This window comes from Oncorhynchus keta, unplaced genomic scaffold (genome assembly GCF_023373465.1).
Source record: "Oncorhynchus keta strain PuntledgeMale-10-30-2019 unplaced genomic scaffold, Oket_V2 Un_contig_3330_pilon_pilon, whole genome shotgun sequence".
Classification (NCBI taxonomy): Eukaryota; Metazoa; Chordata; class Actinopteri; order Salmoniformes; family Salmonidae; genus Oncorhynchus; species Oncorhynchus keta.
Genome location: NW_026287199.1, coordinates 177,757 through 197,731, shown reverse-complemented (window position 1 = coordinate 197,731; position 19,975 = coordinate 177,757). Strand labels below are relative to the sequence as shown.

The 19,975-nt window shown below is 47.3% G+C and overlaps 1 protein-coding gene and 1 long non-coding RNA gene across 23 annotated transcripts; one reads left to right on the top strand and one right to left on the bottom strand.

Annotated features, from left to right (window-relative positions):
* Window positions 1-19,246, top strand: LOC118378698 (zinc finger protein 135-like). Of its 3 annotated transcripts, none has more exons than XR_008116014.1 (4): window positions 1-443; window positions 540-599; window positions 6,438-6,544; window positions 6,724-7,859. XR_008116014.1 is itself a non-coding variant. In XM_052508036.1 (4 exons), exons 1-4 carry the CDS (start codon window positions 311-313, stop codon window positions 6,862-6,864), a joined length of 387 nt encoding a protein of 128 aa, XP_052363996.1. In that variant the 5' UTR covers window positions 52-310; the 3' UTR covers window positions 6,865-7,859. The 3 variants fall into 3 exon arrangements, 2 of the variants coding, with proteins under 2 accessions (XP_052363996.1, XP_035621571.1); XM_052508036.1 differs by having other exon boundaries at window positions 52-443; window positions 6,778-7,859; XM_035765678.2 differs by lacking the exons at window positions 6,438-6,544; window positions 6,724-7,859 and adding an exon at window positions 18,033-19,246 and having other exon boundaries at window positions 52-443.
* On the bottom strand, window positions 2,080-5,169 carry LOC127923887 (uncharacterized). Of its 20 annotated transcripts, none has more exons than XR_008116026.1 (5): window positions 4,527-5,169; window positions 4,363-4,403; window positions 3,774-4,321; window positions 3,598-3,729; window positions 2,080-3,556 (listed from the first exon to the last, which is right to left on the bottom strand). It is a non-coding gene; the product is annotated as an uncharacterized LOC127923887 (long non-coding RNA). The 20 variants fall into 20 exon arrangements; XR_008116027.1 differs by lacking the exon at window positions 4,363-4,403 and adding an exon at window positions 4,486-4,526 and having other exon boundaries at window positions 4,568-5,169; XR_008116025.1 differs by having other exon boundaries at window positions 2,080-3,386; window positions 3,428-3,556; window positions 3,774-4,485; window positions 4,814-5,169.
* Window positions 19,247-19,975: the final 729 nt, after the last annotated feature.

The following is a 19,975-nucleotide window of genomic DNA, read 5'->3' as shown; positions in this document are numbered from 1 at the left end:
GTTTATGTTTTTACAATTTTTTTTTTTTTTAAATGTACTTGCTCAGTTGGTACGCACCAACATTCAAAACAACAACAACCACAATGCACTGCGTTTAGGGTGTGTCGTAAAATTTGGTCCGGTAAGAAAAGAGGAGAGGAAAGTTTTTAGCAAACAACAAAACACGTCTTTCAAGTAGCTCGCTGTTTGTAAGAACATCTGATTTCGGTTTGGCCATTGGTTTTCGTTCTACACGGGACTGTGAAATCCGTAGAGTTGATCTGCCACATAACTCACCGTTGACAGATAGCTGGCGAGCCTAGTAACATAGATGGTAAAAACACTGAACTTAGATACAGCAGAGATGGTATCAATCAGCCCAGTGGACTCCGATCCGGTACTCGGGATCAACGTTGTGGTGAAGGATGAAGACGGAGAGGTAGTGGATTATTTAGCGGAACCAAGTAAGTTTTAATGGATCCCATGTAGCTGAACTGTATGTTCTCGTGATATTATTTCTTGTTATAGTCTATCTGTGTTTTTATTCTGTTTTAAAATAGGGCTGTCCTGCTGTGTGAAAGAGGAACAAGAAGAGGTACCGTGTCAGCTAGAAGAACACAGTAAGTCTGATTGGGTGATAAGAGAGAGACATATTTATGGCGTATATGTGGCACTGAAGCCGGTGTCGGCATGCTTCAGTTCGGCTGGCGGCTGGCGAACCGAACGAGTATACTCGCATGGTCCCTAAAATTACACTTGAAAAACAAACAAAAAAATAAGGTGGAAAGCAGCAATATTACCCAGGTACAGTAGAGGGCGGTGAGCTGGTAAAATAGCCATCTACGGCCAAACAAGGAAGCGACAACAACCAAACAAGGAAGAAACGTACTGGAGAATATAAACAAAGATTTTTATAACTGACAGAAGATAGGCTACAGTCTGTTGTTTCCAAAGGGAACAAATGAGTCATTGTGGGCAGAACAGGTAAGGAGGTGGGCAGAGCCAGAGAGATCCTATTGGCGTGTTCTGGCATTCATCTGCATATTTCCGTTAGGGAACGCCTACTCTGGTGTGTGCTATAACTTAATTCTCTTTTGCACTCCTCCTAAGCAACGCTATTTTTAAAAACCTTTTCAGAAGGTAAAGTCTACTAAACGTAGTCCACTCTGTTCATGACATATTCTAGTTTTGGGAACAGAAAACTGTGTTGACATCAAATGTTTAAATTGATGAGAAAATGTGCAGAATGTCGGCCAGAATCCATCTCGGTCGTCTTCTCCCACTGCTGGCCAGTGAGCAGGCAGATGCTTGACATTTATACATCTGGTGAAATATCTGTCTCATTGTTCTATAGGTGATATAATAGTGTACACAGAGAGACACTTAACTGGCAAGATAATGATAGTTGTGCGAATTGCCCGGGATCTGCTAGATGTGATATACTTAGCAACTCGCATAAAAGGGATCTACTATCAATCAATCAAATGTATTTATAAAGCCCTCCTTACATCAGCTGGTGTCACAAAGTGCATTACATAAACCCAGCCTAAAAACCCAAACAGCAAGCAATGCAGGTGTAGAAGCACGGTGGCTAGGAAAAATTCCCTAGAAAGGCCAGAACCTAGGAAGAAACCTAGAGAGGATCCAGGCTATGAGGGGTGGCTTGTCCTCTTCTGGCTGTTCCGGGTGGAGATTATAACAGAACATGGCCAAGATGTTCAAATGTTCATAAATGACCAGCATGGTCGAATAATAATAATCACAGTAGTTGTCGAGGGTGCAGCAAGTCAGCACCTCAGGAGTAAATGTCAGTTGGCTTTTCATAGCCGATCATTCATAGTATCTCTACCGCTCCTGCTGTCTCTAGAGAGTTGAAAACAGCAGGTCTGGGACAGGTAGCACGTCCGGTGAACTGGTCAGGGTTCCATAGCCGCAGGCAGAACAGTTGAAACTGGAGCAGCAGCACGGCCAGGTGGACTGGGGACAGCAAGGAGTCATCATACCAGTTATTCCTGAGGCATGGTCCTAGGGCTCAGGTCCTCCTCCGAAAGAGAGAGGATTAGAGAGAGCATACTTAAATTCACACAGGACACTGGATAAGACAGGATAAATACTCCAGATATAACAGACTGACCCTAGCCCCCTGACACAAACTACTGCAGCATACTGTGGCCCCATCCGATGATACCCCCAGACAGGGCCAAACAGGCAGGATATAACCCCACTCACTTTGCCAAAGCACAGCCCCCACACCACTAGAGGGATATCTTCAACCACCAACTTACCATCCTGATACAAGGCAGAGGAAAGCCCACAAAGATCTCCGCCACGGCACAACCCAAGCGGGGGCGCCAACCCGGACAGGAAGATCACGTCAGTGACTCAATCCACTCAAGTGACGCACCCCTCCTAGGGACGGCATGGAAGAGCACCAGTAAGCCAGTGACTCAGCCCCTGTAATAGGGTTAGAGGCAGAGAATCCCAGTGGAGAGAGGGGAACCGGTCAGGCAGAGACAGCAAGGGCGGTTCGTTGCTCCAGTGCCTTTCCGTTCACCTTCACATTCTTGGGCCAGACTACACTCAATCATAGGACCTACTGAAGAGATGAGTCTTCAATAAAGACTTAAAAGTTGAGACCGAGTCTGCGTCTCTAACATGGGTAGGCAGACCATTCTATAAAAATTGAGCTCTATAGGAGAAAGCCCTGCATCCAGCTGTTTGCTTAGAAATTCTAGGGACAATTAGGAGGCCTGCGTCTTGTGACCTCGTGTCTGTATGTACGGCAGGACCAAATCAGAGAGATGGGTAAGAGCAAGCCCATGTGATGCTTTGTTGGTTAGCAGCATCATTTTTGGACAGAAAGTTTCTGATTTTTACAATGTTACGTAGATGGGAAAAAAGCTGTCCTTGAAACAGTCTTGATATGTTCTTCAAAAGAGAGATCAGGGTCCAGAGTGACACCGAGGTCCTTCAGTTTTTTTTGAGACGACTGTACAACCATCAAGATTAATTGTCAGATTCAACAGAAGATCTCTTTGTTTCTTGGGACCTAGAACTAGCATCTCTGTTTTGTCCGAGTTTAAAAGTAAAACATTTGCCGCCATCCACTTCCTTATGTCTGAAACACAGGCTTCCAGGGAGGGCCATTTTGGGGCTTCACCATGTTTCATTGAAATGTACAGCTGTGTGTCATCCGCATAGCAGTGAAAGTTAACATTATGTCTCTGAATGACATCACCAAGAGGTAAAATAGATATTGAAAACAATAGTCGTCCTAAAACGGAACCTGATTTGATGTACTAGAATACTAGATTTGATGTACCTAGCAACACACATAATAGGGATCTACTAGATTTGATGTACCTAGCAACACGCATAATAGGGATCTACTAGAAGATTTGATGTACCTAGCAACACGCATAATAGGGATCTACTAGATTTGATGTACCTAGCAACACGCATAATAGGGATCTACTAGAAGATTTGATGTACCTAGCAACACGCATAATAGGGATCTACTAGAAGATTTGATGTACCTAGCAACACGCATAATAGGGATCTACTAGATTTGATGTACCTAGCAGCACGCATAATAGGGATCTACTAGATTTGATGTACCTAGCAACACGCATAATAGGGATCTACTAGAAGATTTGATGTACCTAGCAACACGCATAATAGGGATCTACTAGAAGATTTGATGTACCTAGCAACACGCATAATAGGGATCTACTAGAAGATTTGATGTACCTAGCAACACGCATAATAGGGATCTACTACTAGATTTGATGTACCTAGCAACACGCATAATAGGGATCTACTAGAAGATTTGATGTACCTAGCAACACGCATAATAGGGATCTACTAGAAGATTTGATGTACCTAGCAACACTCATAATAGTGATCTACTAGATTTGATGTACCTAGCAACACTCATAATAGGGATCTACTAGATTTGATGTACCTAGCAACACGCATAATAGGGATCTACTAGATTTGATGTACCTAGCAACACGCATAATAGGGATCTACTAGAAGATTTGATGTACCTAGCAACACGCATAATAGGGATCTACTAGATTTGATGTACCTAGCAACACGCATAATAGGGATCTACTAGATTTGATGTACCTAGCAACACGCATAATAGGGATCTACTAGATTTGATGTACCTAGCAACACGCATAATAGGGATCTACTAGATTTGATGTACCTAGCAACACGCATAATAGGGATCTACTAGAAGATTTGATGTACCTAGCAACACGCATAATAGGGATCTACTAGAAGATTTGATGTACCTAGCAACACGCATAATAGGGATCTACTAGATTTGATGTACCTAGCAACACTCATAATAGTGATCTACTAGATTTGATGTACCTAGCAACACTCATAATAGGGATCTACTAGATTTGATGTACCTAGCAACACGCATAATAGGGATCTACTAGATTTGATGTATCTAGCAACACTCATAATAGGGATCTACTAGATTTGATGTACCTAGCAACACGCATAATAGGGATCTACTAGATTTGATGTACCTAGCAACACTCATAATAGGGATCTACTAGATTTGATGTACCTAGCAACACGCATAATAGGGATCTACTAGATTTGATGTACCTAGCAACACGCATAATAGGGATCTACTAGATTTGATGTACCTTGCAACACGCATAATTGGGATCTACTAGATTTGATGTACCTAGCAACACATATAATAGGGATCTACTAGATTTGATGTACCAAGCGACACATATAATAGGGATCTACTAGATTTGATGTATCTAGCAACACTCATAATAGGGATCTACTAGATTTGATGTACCTAGCGACACATATAATAGGGATCTACTAGATTTGATGTACCTAGCAACACATATAATAGGGATCTACTAGATTTGATGTACCTAGCGACACATATAATAGGGATCTACTAGATTTGATGTAGGGGTATAATGGTGGATGTAGGGGTATAATGGTGGATGTAGGGGTATAATGGGGCATAATGGTGGATGTAGGGGCATAATGGGGCATAATAGTGGATGTAGGGGTATAATGGTGGATGTAGGGGCATAATGGGGCATAATGGTGGATGTAGGGGCATAATGGTGGATGTAGGGGTATAATGGGGTATAATGGTGGATGTAGGGGCATAATGGGGCATAAAGGTGGATGTAGGGGCATAATGGGGCATAATGGTGGATGTAGGGGCATAATGGGGCATAATGGTGGATGTAGGGGCATAATGGTGGATGTAGGGGTATAATGGGGTATAATGGTGGGTGTAGGGGCATAATGGGGCATAATGGTGGATGTAGGGGCATAATGGGGATGTAGGGACATAATGGTGGATGTAGGGGCATAATGGGGTATAATGGTGGATGTAGGGGCATAATGGTGGATGTAGGGGCATAATGGTGGATGTAGGGGCATAATGGTGGATGTAGGGGCATAATGGGGCATAATGGGGGATGTAGGGGCATAATGGGGCATAATGGTGGATGTAGGGGCATAATGGTGGATGTAGGGGTATAATGGTGGATGTAGGGGCATAATGGGGCATAATGGTGGATGTAGGGGCATAATGGTGGATGTAGGGGTATAATGGTGGATGTAGGGGCATAATGGTGGATGTAGGGGCATAATGGTGTTTGTAGGGGTATAATGGTGGATGTAGGGGTATAATGGTGGATGTAGGGGCATAATGGGGCATAATGGTGGATGTAGGGGCATAATGGTGGATGTAGGGGTATAATGGTGGATGTAGGGGCATAATGGTGGATGTAGGGGCATAATGGTGGATGTAGGGGTATAATGGTGGATGTAGGGGCATAATGGGGCATAAAGGTGGATGTAGGGGTATAATGGTGGATGTAGGGGTATAATGGTAGATGTAGGGGTATAATGGTGGATGTAGGGGTATAATGGTGGATGTAGGGGCATAATGGTGGATGTAGGGGCATAATGGTGGATGTAGGGGCATAATGGGGCATAAAGGTGGATGTAGGGGCATAATGGGGTATAATGGTGGATGTAGGGGCATAATGGGGCATAATGGTGGATGTAGGGGCATAATGGGGCATAATGGTGGATGTAGGGGCATAATGGGGCATAATGGTGGATGTAGGGGCATAATGGTGGATGTAAGAGTATAATGGTGGATGTAGGGGTATAATGGTGTATGTAGGGGTATAATGGTGGATGTAGGGGCATAATGGTGCATAATGGTGGATGTAGGGGCATAATGGTGGATGTAGGGGTATAATGGTGGATGTAGGGGCATAATGGTGGATGTAGGGGCATAATGGTGGATGTAGGGGCATAATGGTGGATGTAGGGGCATAATGGTGGATGTAGGGGTATAATGGTGGATGTAGGGGTATAATGGTGGATGTAGGGGTATGGTGGTGGAGTGATTCAAGAGTTCTTTTGGGTCCAAACTGCTGCAGAAGACCCTTTACCACCGCCAGCTGTCCTGCCAGGTACCACAATTCCTTGTGTTTTCCTGGGAGATGCAGCTTTCCCTCCACATGAGAACCTCGTGCGCCGGATCCAGGTGTGTACAATCTAATTTCCCTTCATGTAATTCACCTCTATGAGAAATGACATTTTATTAAGGCTTTTGGAATATGGTTTCTAGAAAATGGTATGATGTTTTAAAAAAAAAAATGTTTAAAAAATAAATAATAATAATAATAATTCAAATGTACCTGCCATATATCCTCTCATTCACAGGTGTCTCAATAAACCTGGGTGTACCTTGAATCTTCACCACTCTCGTTCTCGCAGGCAGAGAATGCATTCGGCATTATGGCTTCGATGGGGATTCTTGGTCGTCCAATCGAGTGTACCCCTGAAAAGGCTAAGGACGTGTGACCCTCCACAACTACCTTTCTTCCATAGATGAAGCTCATCAGCCAAACAGAAATTACCAAAAATATGTGGACACCTGCTGGTCCAACATCTCATTCCAAAATCATGGACATTAATATTAATATGGAGTTGTCCCCCTTCTGGGAAGGCTTTCCACTAGATGTTGGAACATTGCTGCTATAACAGCCTCCACTCTTCTGGGAAGGCTTTCCACTAGATGTTGGAACATTGCTGCTATAACAGCCTCCACTCTTCTGGGAAGGCTTTCCACTAGATGTTGGAACATTGCTGCTATAACAGCCTCCACTCTTCTGGGAAGGCTTTCCACTAGATGTTGGAACATTGCTGCTATAACAGCCTCCACTCTTCTGGGAAGGCTTTCCACTAGATGTTGGAACATTGCTGCTATAACAGCCTCCACTCTTCTGGGAAGACATTCCACTAGATGTTGGAACATTGCTGCTATAACAGCCTCCACTCTTCTGGGAAGGCTTTCCACTAGATGTTGGAACATTGCTGCTATAACAGCCTCCACTCTTCTGGGAAGGCTTTCCACTAGATGTTGGAACATTGCTGCTATTACAGCCTCCACTCTTCTGGGAAGGCTTTCCACTAGATGTTGGAACATTGCTGCTATAACAGCCTCCACTCTTCTGGGAAGGCTTTCCACTAGATGTTGGAACATTGCTGCGGGGATTTGCTTCCATTCAGCCACAAGCATTAGTGAGGTCGGACACTGATGTTGGGCGATTAGGCCTGGCTTGCAGTCAGCATTCCAATTCATCACATTTGCTGACAACCCGCCAACCCCCCCCAGGACATTGCCATGGCAAGAAGCCAGGGTTAGAAGAGGACAACGCAACCCAAAGCCAGCCAATCAGAACAGGCCTTTGTTTTGCCTGCTCACACACACCCCAAGATGGACGCACTGTGAATGAAAGTACTCTGTACTAAAATGTAGAGTTTTAATCTTGTTAATAAATTGAAACCTGATTTTCTGGGCCGTCTCTGTGTAATTTAGATTGAACTAGACCATCAGTAGAAAGCCTGTCAGCTCTTCTCTACGTTGTCAGAATGTCCAAATGCATTGAAACACCTTCTATTGAGATGAAATGCCAACAGAACACACTTTTTCAGCCCACTAATAAACCTTTTATTCTTGCTTCTGAAAGTACTAAAGTGTCTGCTGAGAACAGACATGTAAACAAGTGTTTATATGGGAGAAAAATGTGTCAGAGTGGAGTTACAAATATTAGGTTTGGTGAGAGTTCATCCATGAAATCAGCTATAGGACCCAGTGGAATGGAGGAGGAGAGGAGGGACATTAGGAGTGTCTGGAGAACAGTGTACATGGAGGAGAGGAGAGGAGGGGGGGGACATTAGGAGTGTCTGGAGAACAGTGTACATGGAGGAGAGGAGAGGAGGGGGGGACATTAGGAGTGTCTGGAGAACAGTGTACATGGAGGAGAGGGGGGACATTAGGAGTGTCTGGAGAACAGTGTACATGGAGGAGAGGAGAGGAGGGGGGACATTAGGAGTGTCTGGAGAACAGTGTACATGGAGGAGAGGGGTGATTAGGAGTGTCTGGAGAACAGTGTACATGATGAGGAGGGACATTAGGAGTGTCTGGAGAACAGTGTACATGGAGGAGAGGAGAGGAGGGGGGACATTAGGAGTGTCTGGAGAACAGTGTACATGGAGGAGAGGGGGACATTAGGAGTGTCTGGAGAACAGTGTACATGGAGGAGAGGGGGACATTAGGAGTGTCTGGAGAACAGTGTACATGGAGGAGAGGGGGACATTAGGAGTGTCAGGAGATCAGTGTACATGATGAGGAGAGGGGGACATTAGGAGTGTCTGGAGAACAGTGTACATGATGAGGAGAGGAGGGACATTAGGAGTGTCTGGAGATCAGTGTACATGATGAGGAGGGACATTAGGAGTGTCTGGAGAACAGTGTACATGGAGGAGAGGAGAGGAGGGGGGGGGACATTAGGAGTGTCTGGAGAACAGTGTACATGGAGGAGGGGGGGGACATTAGGAGTGTCTGGAGAACAGTGTACATGGAGGAGAGGAGAGGGGGGACATTAGGAGTGTCTGGAGAACAGTGTACATGGAGGAGAGGGGGGACATTAGGAGTGTCTGGGTAACAGTGTACATGGAGGAGAGGAGAGGGGGGGACATTAGGAGTGTCTGGAGAACAGTGTACATGGAGAGGAGAGGGGACATTAGGAGTGTCTGGAGAACAGTGTACATGATGAGGAGAGGAGAGGGGGGACATTAGGAGTGTCTGGAGAACAGTGTACATGGAGGAGAGGAGAGGGGGGACATTAGGAGTGTCTGGAGAACAGTGTACATGGGGGAGAGGAGAGGGGGGACATTAGGAGTGTCTGGAGAACAGTGTACATGGGGGAGAGGAGAGGAGGGACATTAGGAGTGTCTGGAGAACAGTGTACATGGAGAGAAGAGGGGACATTAGGAGTGTCTGGAGAACAGTGTACATGGAGGAGAGGAGAGGGGGGACATTAGGAGTGTCTGGAGAACAGTGTACATGGGGGAGAGGAGAGGAGGGACATTAGGAGTGTCTGGAGAACAGTGTACATGGAGAGAAGAGGGGACATTAGGAGTGTCTGGAGAACAGTGTACATGATGAGGAGAGGAGAGGGGGGACATTAGGAGTGTCTGGAGAACAGTGTACATGGAGGAGAGGAGAGGGGGGACATTAGGAGTGTCTGGAGAACAGTGTACATGGGGGAGAGGAGAGGGGGGACATTAGGAGTGTCTGGAGAACAGTGTACATGGGGGAGAGGAGAGGAGGGACATTAGGAGTGTCTGGAGAACAGTGTACATGGAGGAGAGGAGAGGGGGGACATTAGGAGTGTCTGGAGAACAGTGTACATGGAGAGGAGAGGGGACATTAGGAGTGTCTGGAGAACAGTGTACATGATGAGGAGGAGAGGGGGGACATTAGGGGTGTCTGGAGAACAGTGTACATGGAGAGGAGAGGGGACATTAGGGGTGTCTGGAGAACAGTGTACATGATGAGGAGGAGAGGGTGGACATTAGGAGTGTCTGGAGAACAGTGTACATGGAGGAGAGGGGGGACATTAGGAGTGTCTGGAGAACAGTGTACATGGAGAGGAGAGGGCGGACATTAGGAGTGTCTGGAGAACAGTGTACATGATGTGGAGAGGAGAGGGGGGACATTAGGAGTGTCTGGAGAACAGTGTACATGGAGGAGAGGAGAGGGGGGACATTAGGAGTGTCTGGAGAACAGTGTACATGATGAGGAGAGGAGAGGGGGGACATTAGGAGTGTCTGGAGAACAGTGTACATGGAGGAGAGGAGAGGGGGGACATTAGGAGTGTCTGGAGAACAGTGTACATGGAGGAGAGGAGAGGGGGACATTAGGAGTGTCTGGAGAACAGTGTACATGGTGTGGAGAGGAGAGGGGGGACATTAGGAGTGTCTGGAGAACAGTGTACATGGAGGAGAGGAGAGGGGGGACATTAGGAGTGTCTGGAGAACAGTGTACATGATGAGGAGAGGAGAGGGGGGACATTAGGAGTGTCTGGAGAACAGTGTACATGGAGGAGAGGAGAGGGGACATTAGGAGTGTCTGGAGAACAGTGTACATGGAGGAGAGGGGGGACATTAGGAGTGTCTGGAGAACAGTATACATGGAGGAGGGGGGACATTAGGAGTGTTTGGAGAACAGTGTACATGGAGAGGAGAGGGGGGACATTAGGAGTGTCTGGAGAACAGTGTACATGGAGGAGAGGAGGGACATTAGGAGTGTCTGGAGAACAGTATACATGAGGAGAGAAGAGGGGGGACATTAGGAGTGTCTGGAGAACAGTGTACATGGAGGAGAGGAGAGGGGACATTAGGGGTGTCTGGAGAACAGTGTACATGATGAGGAGAGGGGGGACATTAGGAGTGTCTGGAGAACAGTGTACATGGAGGAGGGGGGACATTAGGAGTGTCTGGAGAACAGTGTACATGATGAGGAGAGGGGGGACATTAGGAGTGTCTGGAGAACAGTGTACATGGAGGAGGGGGACATTAGGAGTGTCTGGAGAACAGTGTACATGGAGAGGAGAGGGACATTAGGAGTGTCTGGAGAACAGTGTACATGGTGTGGAGAGGAGGGGGACATTAGGAGTGTCTGGAGAACAGTGTACATGGAGGAGAGGAGGGACATTAGGAGTGTCTGGAGAACAGTGTACATGAGGAGAGGGGGGGGGACATTAGGAGTGTCTGGAGAACAGTGTACATGGAGGAGAGGGGGGACATTAGGAGTGTCTGGAGAACAGTGTACATGAGGAGAGGGGGGGGGACATTAGGAGTGTCTGGAGAACAGTGTACATGGAGGAGAGGGGGGACATTAGGAGTGTCTGGAGAACAGTGTACATGGAGAGGAGAGGGGGGACATTAGGAGTGTCTGGAGAACAGTGTACATGGAGGAGAGGAGGGACATTAGGAGTGTCTGGAGAACAGTGTACATGGAGGAGAGGAGAGGGGGGACATTAGGAGTGTCTGGAGAACAGTGTACATGGAGGAGAGGAGAGGGGGGACATTAGGAGTGTCTGGAGAACAGTGTACATGGTGTGGAGAGGAGAGGGGGGACATTAGGAGTGTCTGGAGAACAGTGTACATGGAGGAGAGGAGAGGGGGGACATTAGGAGTGTCTGGAGAACAGTGTACATGATGAGGAGAGGAGAGGGGGGACATTAGGAGTGTCTGGAGAACAGTGTACATGGAGGAGAGGAGAGGGGACATTAGGAGTGTCTGGAGAACAGTGTACATGGAGGAGAGGGAGGACATTAGGAGTGTCTGGAGAACAGTATACATGGAGGAGGGGGGACATTAGGAGTGTCTGGAGAACAGTGTACATGGAGAGGAGAGGGGGGACATTAGGAGTGTCTGGAGAACAGTGTACATGGAGGAGAGGAGGGACATTAGGAGTGTCTGGAGAACAGTATACATGAGGAGAGAAGAGGGGGGACATTAGGAGTGTCTGGAGAACAGTGTACATGGAGGAGAGGAGAGGGGACATTAGGGGTGTCTGGAGAACAGTGTACATGATGAGGAGAGGGGGGACATTAGGAGTGTCTGGAGAACAGTGTACATGGAGGAGGGGGGACATTAGGAGTGTCTGGAGAACAGTGTACATGATGAGGAGAGGGGGGACATTAGGAGTGTCTGGAGAACAGTGTACATGGAGGAGGGGGGACATTAGGAGTGTCTGGAGAACAGTGTACATGGAGAGGAGAGGGACATTAGGAGTGTCTGGAGAACAGTGTACATGGTGTGGAGAGGAGGGGGGGACATTAGGAGTGTCTGGAGAACAGTGTACATGGAGGAGAGGAGGGACATTAGGAGTGTCTGGAGAACAGTGTACATGAGGAGAGGGGGGGGGACATTAGGAGTGTCTGGAGAACAGTGTACATGGAGGAGAGGGGGACATTAGGAGTGTCTGGAGAACAGTGTACATGAGGAGAGGGGGGACATTAGGAGTGTCTGGAGAACAGTGTACATGGAGGAGAGGGGGGACATTAGGAGTGTCTGGAGAACAGTGTACATGGAGAGGAGAGGGGGGACATTAGGAGTGTCTGGAGAACAGTGTACATGGAGGAGAGGAGGGACATTAGGAGTGTCTGGAGAACAGTGTACATGGTGTGGAGAGGAGAGGGGGGACATTAGGAGTGTCTGGAGAACAGTGTACATGGAGGAGAGGAGAGGGGGGACATTAGGAGTGTCTGGAGAACAGTGTACATGATGAGGAGAGGAGAGGGGGGACATTAGGAGTGTCTGGAGAACAGTGTACATGGAGGAGAGGAGAGGGGGACATTAGGAGTGTCTGGAGAACAGTGTACATGGAGAGGAGAGGGGACATTAGGAGTGTCTGGAGAACAGTGTACATGGAGGAGAGGAGGGACATTAGGAGTGTCTGGAGAACAGTATACATGGAGGAGGGGGGACATTAGGAGTGTCTGGAGAACAGTGTACATGGAGAGGAGAGGGGGGACATTAGGAGTGTCTGGAGAACAGTGTACATGATGAGGAGGGACATTAGGAGTGTCTGGAGAACAGTGTACATGGAGAGGAGAGGGGGGACATTAGGAGTGTCTGGAGAACAGTGTACATGGAGGAGAGGAGGGACATTAGGAGTGTCTGGAGAACAGTGTACATGGGGAAGAGGAGAGGGGGGACATTAGGAGTGTCTGGAGAACAGTGTACATGAGGAGAGGGGGGCATTAGGAGTGTCTGGAGAACAGTGTACATGGAGAGGAGAGGAGAGGGGGGACATTAGGAGTGTCTGGAGAACAGTGTACATGGAGGAGAGGGGGGACATTAGGAGTGTCTGGAGAACAGTGTACATGGAGAGGAGAGGGGGGACATTAGGAGTGTCTGGAGAACAGTGTACATGGTGTGGAGAGGGGACATTAGGAGTGTCTGGAGAACAGTGTACATGGAGGAGAGGAGAGGGGGGACATTAGGAGTGTCTGACCAGCTCTAGGAAGAGTTTTGGTGGTTCCAAACTTCTTCCATTTAAGGATGATGGAGGCCACTGTGTTCTTGGGGACCTTCAATTCTGCAGCCATTTTTTGGTAGCCTTCCCCAGATCTGTGCCTCGACACAATCCAGTCTCGGTGCTCTACGGACAGTTCATTTGACCTCATGACTTGGTTTCTGCTCTGACATGCACTGTCAACTGTGGGACTTTATATTGACATGTCTGCTTTTTTCGAAATCATGTCCAATCAATTGAATTTACCACAGGTGAAAGAAAAGATAACTGAACTAAATGACTATCGCCCCGTAGCACTCATTTCTTTCATTGTGAAGTGTTATGAGAGACTAGTCAAGGACCATATCTCCTTCACCCAACCTGACACCCTAGAGTGTAGGGCCTAGACCCACTTCAATTTGTTTACCACCCCAATAGATCCACAGCAGATGCAATCGCCATCACACTGCACACTGCCCTATCCCATCTGGACAAGAGGAATACCTATGTAAGAATGCTGTTCATTGACTACAGCTCAGCATTTAACACCATAGTACCCTCCATGCTCATCATTAAGCTGGAGGCCCTGGGTCTGAACCCTGCCCTGTGCAACTGGGTCCTGGACTTCCTGACGGGCCGCCCCGAGGTGGTGAGCTACACCCCGCTGATCCTCAACACTGGGGCCCCACAAGGGTGCGTGCTCAGCCCCCTCCTGTACCCCTCCTCCTCTTGTACTCCCAGGCCTGAGGGCACACACTTTCTAGTAGGCTTAAATTAAAAATTTGGCAAATAGGAGAGGCAATATCGTCCCCTACCTCTCTAACGTGACCTCTCCAAAGTGACCTCTCCATCGTGACCTCTCCAACGTGACCTCTCCAACGTGACCTCTCCAACGTGACCTACACCGTGACCTCTCCAACGTGATCTCTCTAACGTGACCTCTCCAACGTGACCTCTCCAACGGGACCTCTCCAACGTGACCTCCAACGTGACCTCTCCAACGTGACCTCTCCAACGTGACCTCTCCAACGTGACCTCTCTAACGTGACCTCTCTAACGTGACCTCTCCAACGTGACCTCTCCAACGTGACCTCTCTAACGTGACCTCTCTAACGTGACCTCTCCAACGTGACCTCTCTAACGTGACCTCTCTAACGTGACCTCTCCAACGTGACCTCTCTAACGTGACCTACAACGTGACCTCTCCAACGTGACCTCTCCAACGTGATCTCTCTACCGTGACCTCTCCAAAGTGACCTCTCCAACGTGACCTCTCTAACGCGACCTCTCCAACGTGACCTCTCTAATGTGACCTCTCCAACGTGACCTCTCCAACGTGACCTCTCTAGCGTGACCTCTCCAACGTGACCTCTCTAACGTGACCTCTCTAACGTGACCTCTCCAACGTGACCTCTCTAGCATGACCTCTCCAACGTGACCTCTCTAACGTGACCTCTCCAACGTGACCTACACCGTGACCTCTCCAACGTGATCTCTCTAACGTGACCTCTCCAATGTGACCTCTCCAACGGGACCTCTCCAACGTGACCTACAACGTGACCTCTCCAACGTGACCTCTCTAACGTGATCCCTCCAACGTGACCTCTCCAACGTGACCTCTCCAACGTGACCTCTCCAACATGATCTCTCTAATGTGACCTCTCTAACGTGACCTCTCTAACGTGACCTCTCTAACGTGACCTCTCTAACGTGACCTCTCCAACGTGACCTCTCTAACGTGACCTCTCTAACGTGACCTCTCTAACGTGACCTCTCCAACGTGACCTACAACGTGACCTCTCCAACGTGACCTCTCTACTGTGACCTCTCCAAAGTGACCTCTCCAACGTGACCTCTCTACCGTGACCTCTCCAAAGTGACCTCTCCAACGTGACCTCTCTAACGCGACCTCTCTGGCATGACCTCTCTAGCGTGACCTCTCCAACGTGACCTCTCTAACGTGACCTCTCTAACGTGACCTCTCCAACGTGACCTCTCTAGCATGACCTCTCCAACGTGACCTCTCTAACGTGACCTCTCCAACGTGACCTCTCTACCGTGACCCCTCCAACGTGACCTCTCCAAAGTGACCTCTCTAACGTGACCCCTCCAACGTGACCTACAACGTGACCTCTCCAACGTGACCTCTCCAACGTGACCTCTCTAACGTGATCTCTCCAACGTGACCTCTCTAACGTGACCTCTCCAACGTGACCTCTCCAAAGTGACCTCTCCAAAGTGACCTCTCCAACGTGATCTCTCTACCGTGACCTCTCCAACGTGACCTCTCCAAAGTGACCTCTCTAACGTGACCTCTCCAACGTGACCTACAACGTGACCTCTCCAACGTGACCTCTCCAACGTGACCTCTCTAATGTGATCTCTCCAACGTGATCTCTCCAACGTGACCTCTCTAACGTGATCTCTCCAACGTGACCTCTCTAACGTGACCTCTCCAAAGTGACCTCTCCAAAGTGACCTCTCCAAAGTGACCTCTCTAACGCGACCTCTCTAGCATGACCTCTCTAACGTGACCTCTCTAACGTGACCTCTCCAACGTGACCTCTCCAACGTGACCTCTCCATCGTGACCTGTCCATCGTGACCTCTCCAACGTGATCTCTCCAACGTGACCTCTCCAATGTGACCTCTCCCACGTGACCTCTCTAACGTGACCTCTCTAACGTGACCTCTCCAACGTGACCTCTCTAACGTGACCTCTCTAACGTGACCTCTCCAACGTGACCTCTCCAGCGATCCAGAACAGCTAAACACTAGAGGAAGTTGAGGAGAGATGGTTTGAATTTGAACAGGGTTTATCACCTCCTTTTGGACCGCTACATATATTCTGTCCCAAAAAGAGCCAATGATATTCAGAGCATTAATCCATTTCCAGAGCGGCCTGGTTGTCAGTACAACGATCAAAGAGTCTCAGAATGTAAAATATTATGTTGAGGTATTTTGTTAAGGCTAGTCCTAAAACATTGGAAAAGCTCTGAGTCGTTTGTTTTTTATTCAACCGTTAACAAGGCAAGTCAGTTAAGGACAAATTCTTATTTTACAATGAAGGCCTCCCCCGTGTGGACGGATGAATACTTTGATAAAAACAACATTGTATGAAATCATGTTGGCAAAGAGGGCGGAGAAAACCAATCCAGACTCCAAGATGAGATGGGAACACTTCCTGTGTTTCCTTTAGGGCAACTAAAATAACAGAATATCATGAACTCGCAGATCATTTATCAGGAAAACATCTCTATGGATCTGTTTTCTCCCTATGGATTTGTGTTTTGTATTAGTGTTTTCTTGTTTAATACATTATGACATGTACAGAACCAGTCAAAAGTTTGGACACATCGACTCATTCAAGGGTTTTTCTTTATTTTTACTATTTTCTACATTGTAGAATAATAGTGAAGACATCAAAACTATGAAATAGCACATATGGAATCATGTTGTAACCAGAAAAGCGTCAAACAAATTCAAATATTATTTCTGAGATTCTTCAAAGTAGCCACCCTTTGCTTTGACGACAGCTTTGCACACTCTTGGCATTCTCTCAATCAGCTTCACCTGGAATGCTTTTCCAACAGTCTTGAAAGGAGTTCCCACATATGCTGAGCACTTGTTGGCTGCTTTTCCTTCACTCTGCGGTGCAACTCATCCCAAACCATCTCATTTAGGTTTAGGTCGGGTGATTGTGGAGGCCAGGTCATCTGATGCAGCACTCCATCACTCTCGTTGGTCAAATAACCCTTAGACAGCCTGGAGGTGTGTTGGGTCATTGTCTTGTTGAAAAACAAATGATAGTCCCACTAAGCCCAAACCAGATGGGATGGCGTATCACTGCAGAATACTGTGGTAGCCATGCTGGTTAAGTGAGCCTTGAATTCTAAATAGATCACTGAGTGTCACCAGCAAAGCACCATCACACCTCCTCCTCCATGCTTCACAGTGGAAACCACACATGCAGAGATCATCTGTTCACCTACTCTGCATCTCACAAAGACACTGCGGTTGGAACCAGTCATCTCAAATTTGGACTCATCAGACCAAAGGACAGATTTCCACTGGTCTAATGCCCATTGCTCGTGTTTCTTGGCCCAAGCAAGTCTCTTCTTATCGGTGTCCTTTAGTAGTGGTTTCCTTGCAGCAATTTCACACAGTCTCCTCTGAACAGTTGATGTTGAGATATGTCTGTTACTTGAACTCTGAAGTATTTATTTGGGCTGAAATTTCTGAGGCAGGTAACTCTAATGAACTTATCCTCTGCAGCAGAGGTAACTCTAGGTCTTCCTTTCCTGTGGCGGTCCTCGTGAGAGACAGTTTCGTCATAGTGCCTGATGGTTTTTGCGAAACTTTCAAAGCTGTCATCAAGGAAAACGGTGGCTACTTTGAAGAATCTCAAATATAAAATATATTTTGATTTGTTTAACACTTTTTTTGGTTACTACATGATTCCATATGTGTTATTTCATGGTTTTGATCTTCACTATTGACTGTATGTTGGTTTTTGTTTTGTGTTTAAAGATTGTTTATACAAAAAAATCAATAAAATAAATTATGTAAAGTTTAAAACTAATAAAATATCCTACATTTGAATACAGCACTATGAAAAAATATCTATAAAGTAATGCTGTTCCCCTCCTGTCCTGCAGGTGGATGTATAGACCAGGCTATAGACCCTTCAGAATCACTCCAGAAGAATCAACGGAGTCACACCACTGAAACCAACTACCCTTGCTTAGCCTGTGGGAAGTATTTCTACAACTCATCAACCCTGCGGAGACACATGCGTACTCACACAGGAGAGAGGCCGTATCACTGCTCTGAGTGTGGGCGAAGCTTCAGTCACTCTGGCAACCTGAGGAGTCATCAGGTGATCCACACAGGAGAGAGACCGTACCACTGTCTGGTCTGTGGCAAGAGCTTCAGTCAACCAGGAGGCCTGGCCAAGCACCAGAGAACACACACAGGAGAGAGGCCGTACCACTGCACTTTCACAGAGTGCGGCAAGAGTTTCTCCAAGTTAGAACACCTACAGATACACCATAGGACTCACACAGGAGAGAAGCCTTACCCCTGCTCTGCCTCTGACTGTGGAAGGAGATTCTCCAACTCAGGCCAGCTGATCCAACACATGCGTACTCATACAGGAGAGAGGCCGTACCACTGCTCAGAGTGTCTGAAGACCTTCTCCCACCCAGGAGCTCTGAAGGACCACCAGAGGATTCACTCAGGAGAGAGACCCTACGTCTGTGCTGTCTCGGGCTGCGGTAAGAAGTTTATAAACTCTGGGGCTCTGAAAAAGCACAGCCAGACCCACACAGGGGAAAAACCTCACTGCTGCTCTGACTGTGGGAGAGGCTTCTCCCAGCTGGCTCACCTCCAGGCTCATCAGAGGACACACACAGGGGAAAGACCCTATCATTGCTCCCTGTGTTGGAAGAGCTTTATCCAACAAGGGCATCTGGACAGGCATAGACGCATCCACCTAGCAGCGGACACACCTGGAGATCAGTTATCCCCGAGCATCAATCCAGATCAGCACATCAGACCGATAGATGATTCACCTGAGGTCTTTGATGAAGAGACTGTACCAGAACAACATGAACATCCTGAATTATTGAGTCACCTTGAATGATTGGTTTGATTGCATCATTCCAGACTGTGTCCATTTTTACACTGTTTCTGCTTGTATCTCACTGCTGCATAAAACCATTGGTGTTATTATTCTGTCAAATATCCTGCAATACATAATGTGGATGGATTGGATGGATGGAATGGATGGATTGGATGGATGGATGGGATGGATGGATGGGATGGATGGATGGGATGGATGGATGGATGGATGGATGGATGGAATGGATGGATTGGATGGATGGATGGATGGATGGATGGATGGAATGGATGGATTGGATGGATGGATGGATGGGATGGATGGATGGATGGATGGATGGAATGGATGGATTGGATGGATGGATGGATGGGATGGATGGATTGGATTGGATGGATGGATTGGATGGATGGATGGGATGGATGGATGGATGGGATGGATGGATGGATGGAATGGATGGATGGATGGATGGATGGATGGATGGATGGGATGGATGGATGGATTGGATTGGATTGGATTGGATGGATTGGATGGATGGATGGGATGGATGGATGGGATGGATGGATGGATTGGATTGGATTGGATGGGATGGATGGATGGGATGGATGGATTGGATGGATGGGATGGATGGGATGGATGGATTGGATTGGATGGATGGATGGAAGGATGGATGGATGGGATGGATTGGATGGATGGATGGATGGGATGGATGGATTGGATTGGATGGGATGGATGGATGGGATGGATGGATTGGATTGGATGGATGGATGGATGGGATGGATGGATGGATTGGATTGGATGGATGGATGGATGGATGGATGGATGGATGGGATGGATTGGATTGGATGGATGGATGGATGGATGGATGGATGGATGGATTGGATTGGATTGGATGGATGGGATGGATGGATGGATGGGATGGATGGATTAGAAGCCTCTTGCATCACATCATTATCATTATTGTGATGCAAGAGGCTTCTAATA

Coding starts and splice junctions, on each gene's coding strand:
- LOC118378698 (XM_035765678.2), top strand. CDS start 311: ATGGTAAAAACACTGAACTTAGATACAGCAGAGATGGTATCAATCAGC. Junction 444..539: donor GGATTATTTAGCGGAACCAA/GTAAGTTTTAAT, acceptor GTTTTAAAATAG/GGCTGTCCTGCTGTGTGAAA. Junction 600..18,032: donor GTGTCAGCTAGAAGAACACA/GTAAGTCTGATT, acceptor CCTGTCCTGCAG/GTGGATGTATAGACCAGGCT.